The following is a 12,972-nucleotide window of genomic DNA, read 5'->3' on the forward strand; positions in this document are numbered from 1 at the left end:
TTAAACACCTTTAATTTTGAATTCTTGATCATTCAGTTCATAATATCGCATTAGCTAGCTAGTTCGCTCGACTTCCCAACCAGGGACTCCAGCCCATTGTGTGTCCGTGCGTGTCTGCGTGCGTGCGTGCGTGCGTGCTTGCGCGGGTGAGTGGAGGTCTTCGCGTTTGCTTTATTTATTGCTTTTTAGGCGTTTATCAGTACTTGCCTTCATTTTTTTTTCTTATTTTGAATTAAAAAGCTTCATTTGAATGTGCAGGTTGACGTACAGCCGCCCAAATTTTGGACTGGCGTGTGCGATATGACCGCGTTTCCTGTGCTCCTGCGCCTTATCCCATTTGAGCTATATTTAGCAGTTTTTTTTTTGTTTTTTTAGTAGTGAAAATGTGGTTAGGCATGCTTTTATTATGCAAAATTTCTCCGCTTGTACCCGCACCTGGCCGTTCGCCACTCCTGCCCCACACTGCTGCGATAGCAGTCGTCACGACAATAGGAGGATTCGTTGCAGAAAAATAACCCTCCGGTTTCCCTTCTGTGATCTTCATTTTTCATCCGCATAATCTTTCCAGTGCGCTAAAATTGTGCTCTTGTCACGTGCTGTTTCTGTTTGTGCATTGGAGCCTCGTTTCTTTGTGCATTGTGAGAAGGTTCTACTACTATACCGCTTGGCACGGAGTCCTTTTCCAATCCTGTGCAGATCTGATGCAACGCTCCTGACAGCGCCGGGCAGCAAATTATTTTACAGCGTACATAAGTAGACGACCCTCGTCCAGTTTTTCGGCAAATAAATTTATCTTGAGCGGTTTTTGGTGGCTTGTTAAAAGAGAGGGCAAGCGGGGGGAATACCTTTGGCATTTTCCCCGGTTCTCTCAAATCTGAATTAACGAGGTTTTAATGTGCCTACACCTCCTGCCTCATTATTGCCTTATTTTACCTTTCCTTTCATTCCTTTCATGGCAAGGCTGAGGTATACATCCTGAGTGAACGTTACCGCAGCTTTTTCCTCATAGCCTTCATCACCAGCTCGAGATTCGCGCCAGTTAGCTATAGCTCAATTTTTAATACGAAAACAATTCTATAGCCTAGAACGCTGGATTTCTGTGTTCCGGATTCCACTCGTTTAATTGAGTGTTGCTATAAGGCAACAGCCAGGCGTACTTTTGCTACACCACGGCCGGTCTCGAGGCAACAAGAGCGCGCCTTCTCCCTCAAGATCGGCCGTGGATACATATGGTTATGCTAAATGGTCAAGCTCAAAGCTAAAGCTATAGTTAAATATATATCTGTGAGAAGTACAGGTTAAGAAATTAAGTTTGAACGTGTCCGTGCATGCTTTGGCGCAATTGCGCCTTCCTGAGCCTAATCGACTGTGTTAGGCTTAGCTAAGTCCAATAGGCCTAGCTATACATGTCTAAACATCTGCAAGATTACAATGCAGTAGTGTATTGCTGTCCGAATACATATTAGCAGTAATTACGTCTTGATTCCTAAGCCTAACAGGTAGTGCGAAAGCATTTCTGGATTTTGCACGTAAAACTTGGCTGAACCACTGCTTTTTTTTTTTCTTATAACCCTCATACACCTCTGCACTCTTTTTCTTTTTAATTTTTTTTTTCGTGTTTCCGACAAGCGATTGTGCACTGAGGTGACGCCAGAACTAGGTTGATATGAAACTACGCATATCGTCGAAGAACTCGCCTGGGCAGCATCTCGTAGAGGAGGGCGTCGGCTCGCTTCTTCTCCTGCGCCAGCTGGTCTGTTCGCTGATCCACCAGCGCCTCCAGGTTGCCGGCGTACGCCTCCATCATGGATAGCATGTTGTCCACAATGCTGGGCTTGCTGCGTATGCAACAACAGGTATATGTGGGCCCAGGAAAGCCTGGAAATGGCGACATCGTTCACTGCTATGTTTAATAAAGCTAACATACGCTTCAGAGAGAGCCTCTTCACCCCTTCGTAAAAGCTCGAAAGTAGCCTGACAACCTGCTCTTAACGGTTTCCGCACATTGCTTTAAGACGTCTTACCTGATTGCGCGGCTGACATCTGTAACAAACATGAAATGCTACAGCAAGAACCTACAAATTACATCAACATATACCGCGTCCCCACTTACCTATATATGTGAAAAACAAGGAATTTGAATCAGAAATGATTAACTCGGTTGCTTATTTAAAACTATGTTCTGTTGGCAACGCTAAACAATGGGATAATTCGACTGGTCAACACTGCTTTCGCGGTGGACCGGGCTTTGAGGCGCCATATGAAACGAAGTCATGGCGCGTATGTATTATTCTATTATGCAGCCTGGTTGACTCAAGCGAATGAGTACACTCTCGTTGGTATAAACTTTAATTTACTGCATAAATCTAATTACACAGTAAATAGCAATTAATTGATTGTTAAGGAAAGGCTCGCTTAACTGATAGTTCGCCGAAGTGAACGGAGCACGCAGTGGTTTTTTTTTGTTGCTATTTTTGAGGGTTTGGAGTAAATCTCAGGCATGTACTTAGATGGTACAAAATGCGTGTACTCTTAATGCTGAAATACATCCATGCGTATATGGTATATAGCGTATAGTAAGTTTGCGACAAACTTTGGCGCTCAAAAGTTAGAGTGAATTCGTCGATGCTTTATTTCGCAAAAATCTTTGCTACGCGGAAAATATGCTTTCGAATTCTCAAGGCACATGAAAATTTTCCGTGTCATATCTTCTACTACAGCGAAGCCTACCAACTGCACAAACATGCCAGCCGAAAGCATGAACGTAACGTCCCGTAGTTTCACAAGCGAAAGTATGTCGCGGCGAAGTTTTGTAAGGCGTGTGGAACTTTCGAAAATGTATGAGTATACCCGCAGATCATCGCACAAAAATTGCTGCACGTTTTCCAAACTGCTGCAGTCTAAACTGAAAGAAGTACTTAGCACTTTGCAAATTGTTCACTAAGCTAAAACTTACTCTGCACTGGAATTCGTCACCTAAAAAATTGTCACTTCCAACACTGACATTTCAGCAGGAGGTTTTATAAATGTTCTTTGGTCTGAAACGCTCCGTTAAGTAATGTTCATTTAAATGGAATCTGACAATGTTACCGGCTAGAACACGGGCAGGAAAAGAACGCTTTACCGCGTTAAACAAACGTCGTCCATGGCGCATACGTACAGGCCCCGGCGCATGGGCCTGAGCCTCGTGCGCACTGCCTTGAAGTCCGGCCGCTGTTCGGGTGCCTCTGCCCAGCAGTCGGAGAGCAGGGACCGCACGTAATCCAGGTCCCACTGATCTGGAAGCTGAGACAGCGGGGGCCTGAACGGTGAAGCAGTGTCTTGCTTCTCCGCTGGCGGAGGACACCGGACGCGATCCACGATTTCTATGTAAGAGGCACACGACGACACTTACGTTAAGATCTGTCATCTTGCACACAGCTTTTAAAGGGCAACTCCGGAGGTTTTTTGACATTCTAATATTCTAGTGAAAATTTTACTATAGGTTCTCCTCTCCGTCCTGACGCATTCTACGAAATTTGGGCGCCGTACGATAATCTGGTCACGCACAACACGGCTTTAAAATATGCTGTTTTCATGGCTTAAGTTGAGAGTATTTCTGCGGGCAACAGTGAGTCTCTGACGTCACAAACAGTATACCGGTGTTACTGTCCACTTCCCGAGTGATTATGAAATTGTGAGCCTTATATTGAAGTACCTCAGGCGTTTTATGCAATGCGTCATGATTTTCATACTTTTTTTTCACTATCCAACGCACGTACGAGTGTTTTTCTAATACTGAGTGTGACGTCACCATGTCGTCACCTAGGACGTCGTTTCTGGCCGCGAAAGCAGTTTCGGTTTCAATTTCCTATTTTTCTTTTTTTAAAAATACTTCTAATCGGAATTTCGAAAAACTGCTTTTTGTGTTGGAGTCAGGACATGCCGAAGAATGTAATTCAACTAAAAACACAAAATGATGAAAAAAACCCCGGAGTTGCCCTTTAAGGCAAAAGCCTTCAGTGCCTCATTGTTGTCGACAGAATCTTGCCAGCACAGGTGTCACGCTTTCGAGAGCGAGTTAGAAATAAATTAATAAACCTTGTCTCCGCCGGGAATCGAAACTCCAGCCGTTGGATCCCCAGCCGAGCGCTTTGCGTTCTTCATAATTCCCCTTGTCTACCGTGAGGATGATAGCGGGATTCCGCGAGTGACAGATACTGCGCCTTTCCTTTCCTGTAAACGAATTAAAGAATGCCGGTGAACTTTGATGCGTTTAATGAAGTGCTGGTTGTGTTCGACAAGAGGCGCGCGACGTAACGTCACGACAGGTCATGACGTCACCAGGCGACTGTCTTTAGTCGCGGAGGCCCCGGCCTCCGTCCCATAGGCTTGCGTGCCGGGGGCGGGGAGTAGGGGGCCTCCTACATCGGTGGAAAAATAAAGTTCGTAACAACAACAACAACAACAACATGCATATACGAAGCTGATCTGTGTTAAGAAAACCCAGACTGTGCAGATGTAGTTACCGACTTCTGTATGTGATAGCGTAATCTTTCATTCCCTTGCATTCGGGCTGGTCTACCGCTGCCCGGTGGTAGAGGTTTTCTTGACACAGCCTAGGGAGGAAGAAGGTTCAAAATGTAAAAATTGCGGCCAGAAAGGCACACCACATCATATAATATGGGAATGCGCCGGCATTAAATTAACATTGACAGTAGAGAGACTTGGATGTTTGGCTGCGGAGCGGAGATCCTACCGTTCAGCGGCACGCGTCCCGCCCGGCGGCTGAGGCCGTGAAGAGTTCTTGTAACCTCGCCTGACCTCAGCCTGCGGGGCCCTCCTGACCCTCCCCCCGGGCCTGCGTGCCGGGGGCGGGAGATGAAGGGCTTCTTTTCGGTGGAAATAAAGTATTCATTCATTCATTCATTCATTCATTCATTCATTCATTCATTCATTCATTCATTCATTCATTCGAGGCTGGCCCCGCGGGGGTCCGATACAGGCGTCCGTGTAGCGCGCCTTTCATTTGCCGCTTCCTCGAAGGCCGCACCACACAGCAAACAGAAGCAGACCCAGATGTCTAGGAGGCGTTAGTACAGCAGGCATCAGCGGGGTTTGAAATTGATTTACAGGGTAGAAAAGGCACAGTATCTTTTACAATTCTCCGCTGACTGATTGATTTATAGGTAGGGAAAGGCGCAATTCTCCGCTGACACATGTACCACGCCGTAACTGATTTATTTTATAGGAAGGGAAAGGCGCGGTAACTGTCTCACTTGTTTTTCTGTGGACACCGCGACCGCGCCGTAAGGGAAGGGAGGAAGGTGGGAGTGAAAGTGGAAAGAGAGAAAGAGGAGCCGTAGTGGAGGGCTACGGAGTAATTGCGACCACTTGGGGATCTTTAACGTGCGCTGACATCGCACAGCACACGGACGCCTCTTCGTTTCGCCTCCATCGAAACGCAGCCGCCGAGGTCGGGTTCGAACCCGGGTACTCCAGCACAGTAGTCGGGCGTCTTACCACTGCACCACCCCACCACCCCGGCAGGGCCACGTAAAGGAAGGGAGGAAGGCGGGAGTGAAAGAAGAGAGGGAGATAGAGGTGCCGTAGTGGAGGGCTACGATCCACCGCGCTATAATGGATTTCGCCTCATCGCACTTTAGTGGTCCAATGTGCCCTGTAGAATTTGTTGACCGTACACGAGTTATGAAACTTCATTATGCCGTTTTGGCAACTGATGGCGTGACGAGAAGTCGCGGCAACGACAGCCTTTATGCGGGGCGAGCTGTACACGCTATAGGGTAAAACTACTTGGGCTCAAACAAATTCAGATGTTTACCATGGGTTTGTTTGGTGGTTTGACAATGGCAGAGCGACAAAGAGTTTGGCAAAGTGTTAAACATAATAATAATAATAATGATTGGTTCACAGGGATGGAAAGGCGCAGTATCTGTCACACTTGTTTATGTGGACACTTGAACCGCACCGTAAGGGAAGGGATGAAGGTGAGAGTTAAAGTGGAAAGAGAGAGAGGACTACGCATAGTAATTTCGACCACCTGGGATGTTAAACATAATGATAATAATTGGTTCACAGGAAGGGAAAGGCGCAGTATCTGTCACACCATGTAGGCACCTGAACCGCACCGTAGGGAAAGGGTTCACGAAGGTGGGAGTGAAAGTGGAAAGAGATAAATACGAGCCGTAGTGGAGGGCTGTGGAGTAATTTCGACCACCTGGGGATCTTTAACGTGCGTTGACATCGCACAGCACACGAACGCCACTTCGTTTCGTCTCCACCGAAACGCAGCTGTCGTGGTTGGGTTCGAACCCGGGAACTCCGGCACAGTAGTCGGGTATCTTACTACTGCACCACTCCGGCATTTTGGCTTTTGGGAAATGGCAAGGCGCTGTATATGTCCCGCTTCAAGCTGGAAACCCACGCGCACAGTTAACAGCAGACAATTGGGAGGTACGGCTTCGTCGCGATGGCGCAGTGGTTAGGGCGCTCGACTATACTGTGCGCAAGGATTCGGGATCGAATCCCGGCCTCGCCGGCTGTCTTTCGATGGAGACGAAAAGCAAGGCTCTCGTATGCTGTGCGATGTCAGTGCGCATTAAAGGATCTCACGTGGTCGAATTTTCCGAAGCCCTCCACTACGGCGTCTCTCATAGCCTGAACTCACTTTGGGATATGTTCAACCCTATAAACCAAACTAATTCGTGGTACATGTACCTACATATGTCGTCAGTTCGAATCCTTATCGGAAGCTATACCTTAACTTGGCTAGCAGATCTAAATGCACGGGAAGCGAAATGGTGAGACAATAATATGGACGGTAAAAAAAAAAACGAAAAAAAAAAACGATGGTTGCGTCACAGCTTTCATACAAAATTACGTGCGTATTATTTCCGATCATGGAAGACAGTTGTGCTAGCTGGTGTGTATTCATTAGTGACTGCGACATTGCAACTAGCGTGGAAAAACACAAAGGACAGTGACAAAAGTGAGTGGTTTATATCTTAACTCGTAGCCCAGCAGCGAATGCATGCACCTTCAAAATGAAATCATAGATAACTTTCGCTGGTAATTTTTCGCAGAAAAAACAGGATCACTTCGTCACAATTTTGTGAGAAGGCTTCGTTGCAAAGCTTACCAAAACGCTAGGCACAATAGTTCACCTCCTGTGAGGATTGTGTTATGGCGAATGCGTACGCCAGACCAGAGTTTTTAAGGTGGTGGTCTTATGGTTAATGGAAATCGTCACGTGCTTTCTTTTCCATTTCTTTGACGCTGCGAAACCAATGGAAGGTCGATACGTCGAGGACACCAAGTGCGACACGCCGCGATAACGAAAACTAAACTGCAAAATAAAATCCGGGCATCACAGTGAGCCATCGTCAGTTACGAAGCTTGAAGCTAGAGAATTGAGAAACCGCAATGAACAATAGGCAACTCTATCGAAGTGCTGCTTGGCGCTGGGAGGCTGGAAAACGGAGGAACTGCAGTGTCCATTATTTGCAACTCGGTCGAAGTACCGAATGACGTAGTGGGCCGTGCGAAGCGAGGAAGCCGATGAACGCAGAGGAACTGGAATGACCGACTGGTAACTCTACTGAGGTGCCCCCCGGCGCGATAGTCCGTGCACCTCGTGGTTTTGTTAAGCGGGCCACATAACCAATTTTCGGTGAAGGATATGCAGCTTCAAATGACGTCGATTAATTTCGATGGGAATTACGCTCAGTATAGACGCCACTCGAAGCGGCAAAATATTTCCTCGTGATTTGAGCTATGCTCCAAAGAACAGATTATCCACCTAGACTTGTTTGCCACATTGAAGTGGTAAGGAGGTGTTGAGCACTGTTACAAATTTATTGTTCACAGCGTGAATCGTTCAGCAAGGTCAGTTTCAGATTTTTTAAACGAGTTGTGAAGGAGTTTCACTTACTATAAACGACCTATGAAAAGTAGGAGCTTCTATGAAAGCTCGCAAAGGAAATGGCTCCGCCGTCATTATTCATTATAAGCCATTTCGTATATAGCGAGGTTTTAGTGCATTACTGATATGAACATCCTCATTTTTCCACCAACGGTTCGATGCCTTTCATTGGAAGCACTATTACTGAGGTAAAGCCAAGGGTAATGTAAGGGTAACCACACCAAGGGCAGAGTATACACGCAAGCATATATTCATGAGAGCTCTATTGTCTACTGTCTATTGTCTGCTCACCGTCGGCTGAGAGCGTGGTCTTGCCGAATGGCCCTGCTCTGGCGAGCAGCTCGAACAGGACAATGCCGAACGAGTAGACGTCTCCCCGGGGCGTTCCCTCTGGAGGTCCGTCGAGGTCTCTAAGAAGTTCAGGAGCGCGCCACAGGAGCCCTGTGGCAGCAGAGAAAAAGTCAGAGGTTTGTTTCTTCAGAGTCTGTATCTTGAGCCGCGATGAGCGAGAAAAAATGTTTTGCCGTTTTTTGCTCTTCTTTGCGGTCAATGACATCATGAAAGTGGCCATTATTCTCATTTCTACAGCGTTTCTCTGTATAAAATGTCCGCTTTGAGTGCAGCGGAACTTAAGGAAACGGTATATAAATGCAAAATATACCGAAAGTTTTTTGAGATTTTGAGATTTGAGCGAGACGACTCACTAAAGGATTCTCCATGGCTTCTGGCTGCCACCTGTGCACCTCACATAATTTTAGATGAGGATGATGAGTATTGGGACATTTTATTTTTGAATGATAAATGAAGCGAGCCTGTCTCCAAGATAAAACATAACGAACATGTCCCTCAGCTCTTAAAGGTGCTAGATAGGCATGTTGGTTATGTTTTATCATGAAGACAGGCTCGCCTAAAAGCTGGGTGTAAACCTGCAATTCTCACAATCAGGCTCTCTAGGCGACGAAAAAGAAATACATGAAAAATAAATGGAATGTCCGAAAGAAGAATGTAAAAAAAAATTAAACAAGATGAAAGAGTCGTCTAAACATTTACGGACGCTTTTGCTAACGCAGACAAAGGAATATTAGCAGACAAGGTGGCCACACAATGTCATTTACCCTGCTACAATTTTCGCAGTCAGTATATTGCTGCATAGTCAAAGATTACACTGGTATTTTCCCGGCATCATATATATGGCACAAGGTTGTAAGAAGGCAGATCAGTAGTAACTAAGGTCACTGTGGCAAAGTTGACAAGTCGGTACTCAGCTGTGTTCTTGAGAGTGCCGTGATCCGCTGTCTTGGTGCTGTTCATCTTCGGCGCAGTACTTTATGTGGGAGAGTCCAAAGTCTGCCACCTTAAGTACCCACCGGCTGTCGACTAGGCAGTTGGCTGAGCGCAGGTCGCCATGACAACGCACCGGACTCTCGTGCAAGAACAGCATTCCCTAAACCAAGTGCAAATCTTTAAGTGCGAGGAGCCTGTAACTTTTGCTACGTGACAGTTCTTAACGAAATTTTAAAACTAATTGGAAAGGCCTGACCTCTGTCACGTGTAACGAAGCCTAGAAATGGTTCAGGCGTAAAAACGGTCACATCTACGAATATACAGCCTAGATGCGAGCAAGCAGCAGTATCCCCCTGTGAATTGAAAGGACCAATAGGTTTTTGTGCCCTCATATAAAAACAACATGGGGTCGGTCCAATCCATGAAATCGAAACAAGTGTGGCACACTACATCGTAGCTTTCAGGTGGCAGATTGGCTAGTATTTTAACTATCGGCAGGCCAAATAGCTTTCACAAAAGTATGTTACGTGAATACAGCTGGAGGTACGTTTTCCGGTTTGTTAGAATAGGACTTACATGCGCCTTTTTCAAACATAAAAGTGACTGGAGATGTCACCTTGTCATTAAAAAATCGAAAGAAAAACATTGACACCACACACCATACTTCAAAGGAAGATAGCAAGCGCAGACACACGGGACAGACCAGACAGGAGAGCCTAGCCAGAAACGCTAGCTCTCAACTGACCTTTATCCAATCTTCCACCCAGATGAATAAATATACTCACGTGCTTCTCTTCAGTTCACCATTTGTCAAACTGTTCTCTGTTCTCTGTCTCTGCGATAAGCTGTTTCCAATGGACTGCAGGTACTTCCGTATAGTCCATGGGCGCCGTTAAAGATGAAACCATTCGATGTTTTACTACTCATCTTTCTAAAAGGGAGCACTAGCCGGAGCTGTGCACGGACTCATTTGCACAATACGCCATTGCATGCAGCGCCCTTGTTTTTTTCAAACTGCATCCATGTTTTGCAAAAATATGCACTGACGCTGTTGCTTTATTTCAAGACATGCTTTGGAAACGTCGTATTGATAATACTATCTGTAAACATTATTGGAGACGCGTGTGTGTGTTCAATTCTGTAATTTATTAAGGCGAAAGTTTGCCGCATGCTTCGTTCGGCCGGAAAGTATCACCATAAAATGTCCTTCACATCTGTCCATCACCCCGTGACCGATAGTATTGAAATCAATCACTTAAAATTAATTGTAAATATTGTAATCTCATTATAGCCGTTGCCATGGTTAGCCATAGCCATGGTTGCAGTGTCTGACATCATAATAGCTCAATGTATATGACTCCACTGCATGATTGCATGAAGAAGTTTGAAGACGACAGGCGTTGGCAGAACTCCGTGCACAACACAGCGCATTAGAAGTGTGGACAGGCGCATAAGCAGACCAGCAACAGGAGAGAAATGATTTCGCGCTGTCGTATATAAGGAGGCATAAGTGCCCGCCCCCGCCGCCACACTTCCGGAGGTTTTTAATGCTGCAGATCATATTTCGTCTCAAGCCGCGCGTTTTCAATAATTTGCGGTCTCTCAGATCATAATGCTGGAACAAATATTTGCAAGTGAAGAGAAGAATTTCAGTGTCCACGCGTTCAGCATACTCTCACCCGCACGAGGTCGGCGACCAGGGAGGCGACGAACATGGCGTCCAGGCGGATGTCGTCGTTCTCCAGCAGGTCGCGCAGGCTTCCCCGACTGCAGTAGTCGGTGACGACGCACACATTTGGAGGCTCCACGCACACACCCACCAGGGAGCACAGGTTGTCGTGGCGCAGGTCACGGAGCTGCAAGTTTGCAACAAAGTACAGGATCTTCAACTGCTATGGTGAACCCGCGAGCGCATTGCCGCTCTCTTCGGAGCCCCGGTTCGTCCAACCCGGTGCGCATCGAAGCGAAGTGACAGCCAATGCGATGCACCACCTCCATGTCTCTCAATGCCTGCTGGACTTTGTTTCGATATATGGCCGTGTCGGACACAACAGCGATTCGAAGAGAGCGACTACCTCTTCGCGTGTTCACCATAAGAATTTACGACCTTGTACATTAGCACGGGAAAGAGAGAATCATTTATTGCTGTTAATGGACCACATATATGTCCGCGCCATACTGGTTGCGGTTAAATGTCTGGTCTGGACTATAATTGGTTCATATTGGAGTTGTAGAACAGTGCGGAAGACATGGAGAGGGTTGAGAGTGTCATGGAAAGAAAAACCCGTGGGTTATAAAACAAGCTCAACTTTATGATACCTTAAAGAAACTCTTCAGCAGAAGATGTAATGCTCAGAAGAGATGCATCAGTTGGGTACAAGTTATAAAAACAGGAGTTGCTTCCTATAGGCAGTGGTCCGTGGCGTGTGTATTACACCGTCGAACAGTAAACAGGATCAGTTTTTAATATTTGACCGAACAAAACAAGCCAGAGTCATCGAAATTTCTTGAGGTTTCAACTTGGTCTCATGGTTAGCTTTTATTTAGGTAACCAGAAAAGATTTAATAGCGGGCTACTTTCCGTCACGGAGGAATTAAGTGTGGTGGTTACTGCAGACTTAGGCTGCATCTGACTATAGCTAAGTAGCCTTTACGTTAGCAAAACAGGTTCCACAAGATTTGCTCTCTCATGGTTGACTGTAGGTGTATTAAGCGTGGAATGCATTGCAAACTAGTAGGGGAGGATGAACTTGGGTTCTGCATTTAGGGGTACGAAGCGACACGTTAATAGCTCCCGTCCACGACCTTCCTTGAATATCGTCGTTCGCGTGCATGCACTTTGCTACTCAACTAGTTACCAGCCATTTAATTTGCGCCCCTATTAAACCACACATACCTATTAATATAAACTCGTCAGCTACCATATTATATGAAAGGCTACATATAGATATACAGTCCCACTTTCTTCAGGACACACGAACATGCCCGCGTAGCCTATGAACAATGTGTATCCCGGAAGGCTGAATCTCACCTTGCCACGCCAAAGGTGAAGGCTTAGTCGGTATCGCCTACTAGCTCGGTAATATCATGCGCTCTTGTGACATCATACAACCCGACGACCAACTAGTAACCTGCCATGTCACCTGCCAACTATACCACCTGCCAGAGCCACTGGCCCGTGATTTTTTGCTTAGAACACTGACGACGCCAATGCCGAATTATCTGAAAGCAGAGCCTTTAAAGCTAGCGCTCTAAACTTGCCGTCAGAAAGACCTGTCCTGATTCTCATATCTCACCATGTTGAGTTGTTTCTTGAGGCTGCGCGTCAGCACCAGCGACCGGGCGCGCATCCTCTTCACGGCGCACAGGCGGCCCCGGTACACGCCCACGGGAGCGTACAGCTGGGAGTAGCGGAAATCGGGCTGCGACGACAGCGAAAGCTGCGAAGATGTCGGCGCCGGCATCAAGGTGCTGCTTCCCTTTTCGGAAAGGCCATTTCCACCACGGCTCTGCGAGGAGTGCTGAAAAAGACGTGGGCGCACAGACATTGCTTAAGGCGGGCGATAAAAGTAAATAAGAAACATAATGTCCTGTTCGGGACACAGAGACATAGTACTTTAGAGAGGGCTAGTAATCATGGCGGACAAAAGGGTCCCCTACAAGACTAGTAACGCTGAAGCCCAAGCCAGGATTTAACCAGGCGAACTGGCCCTCCTAGTCGTGCCGGCCAGGGCTCCGCTCTGCCTTCGCTGCCGCTGCACAGGCCA

General features: G+C 46.7%; 1 protein-coding gene across 1 annotated transcript in view; it reads right to left on the reverse strand.

Annotated features, from left to right (window-relative positions):
* The window catches only part of LOC146189946 (guanylate cyclase 32E), a 37,025-nt gene that overhangs the window by 7,563 nt on the left and 16,490 nt on the right, over positions 1 to 12,972 (reverse strand). Inside the window, 6 exon segments of the mRNA XM_084604671.1 lie at positions 1,698 to 1,838; positions 3,161 to 3,365; positions 8,213 to 8,362; positions 9,158 to 9,365; positions 10,885 to 11,061; positions 12,502 to 12,726. Coding sequence (XP_084460797.1) covers positions 1,698 to 1,838; positions 3,161 to 3,365; positions 8,213 to 8,362; positions 9,158 to 9,365; positions 10,885 to 11,061; positions 12,502 to 12,726 — 1,106 coding nt within the window.

This window comes from Amblyomma maculatum, chromosome 5 (genome assembly GCF_055883805.1).
Source record: "Amblyomma maculatum isolate TAMU_Amacu chromosome 5, ASM5588380v1, whole genome shotgun sequence".
NCBI classification, from domain to species: Eukaryota; Metazoa; Arthropoda; class Arachnida; order Ixodida; family Ixodidae; genus Amblyomma; species Amblyomma maculatum.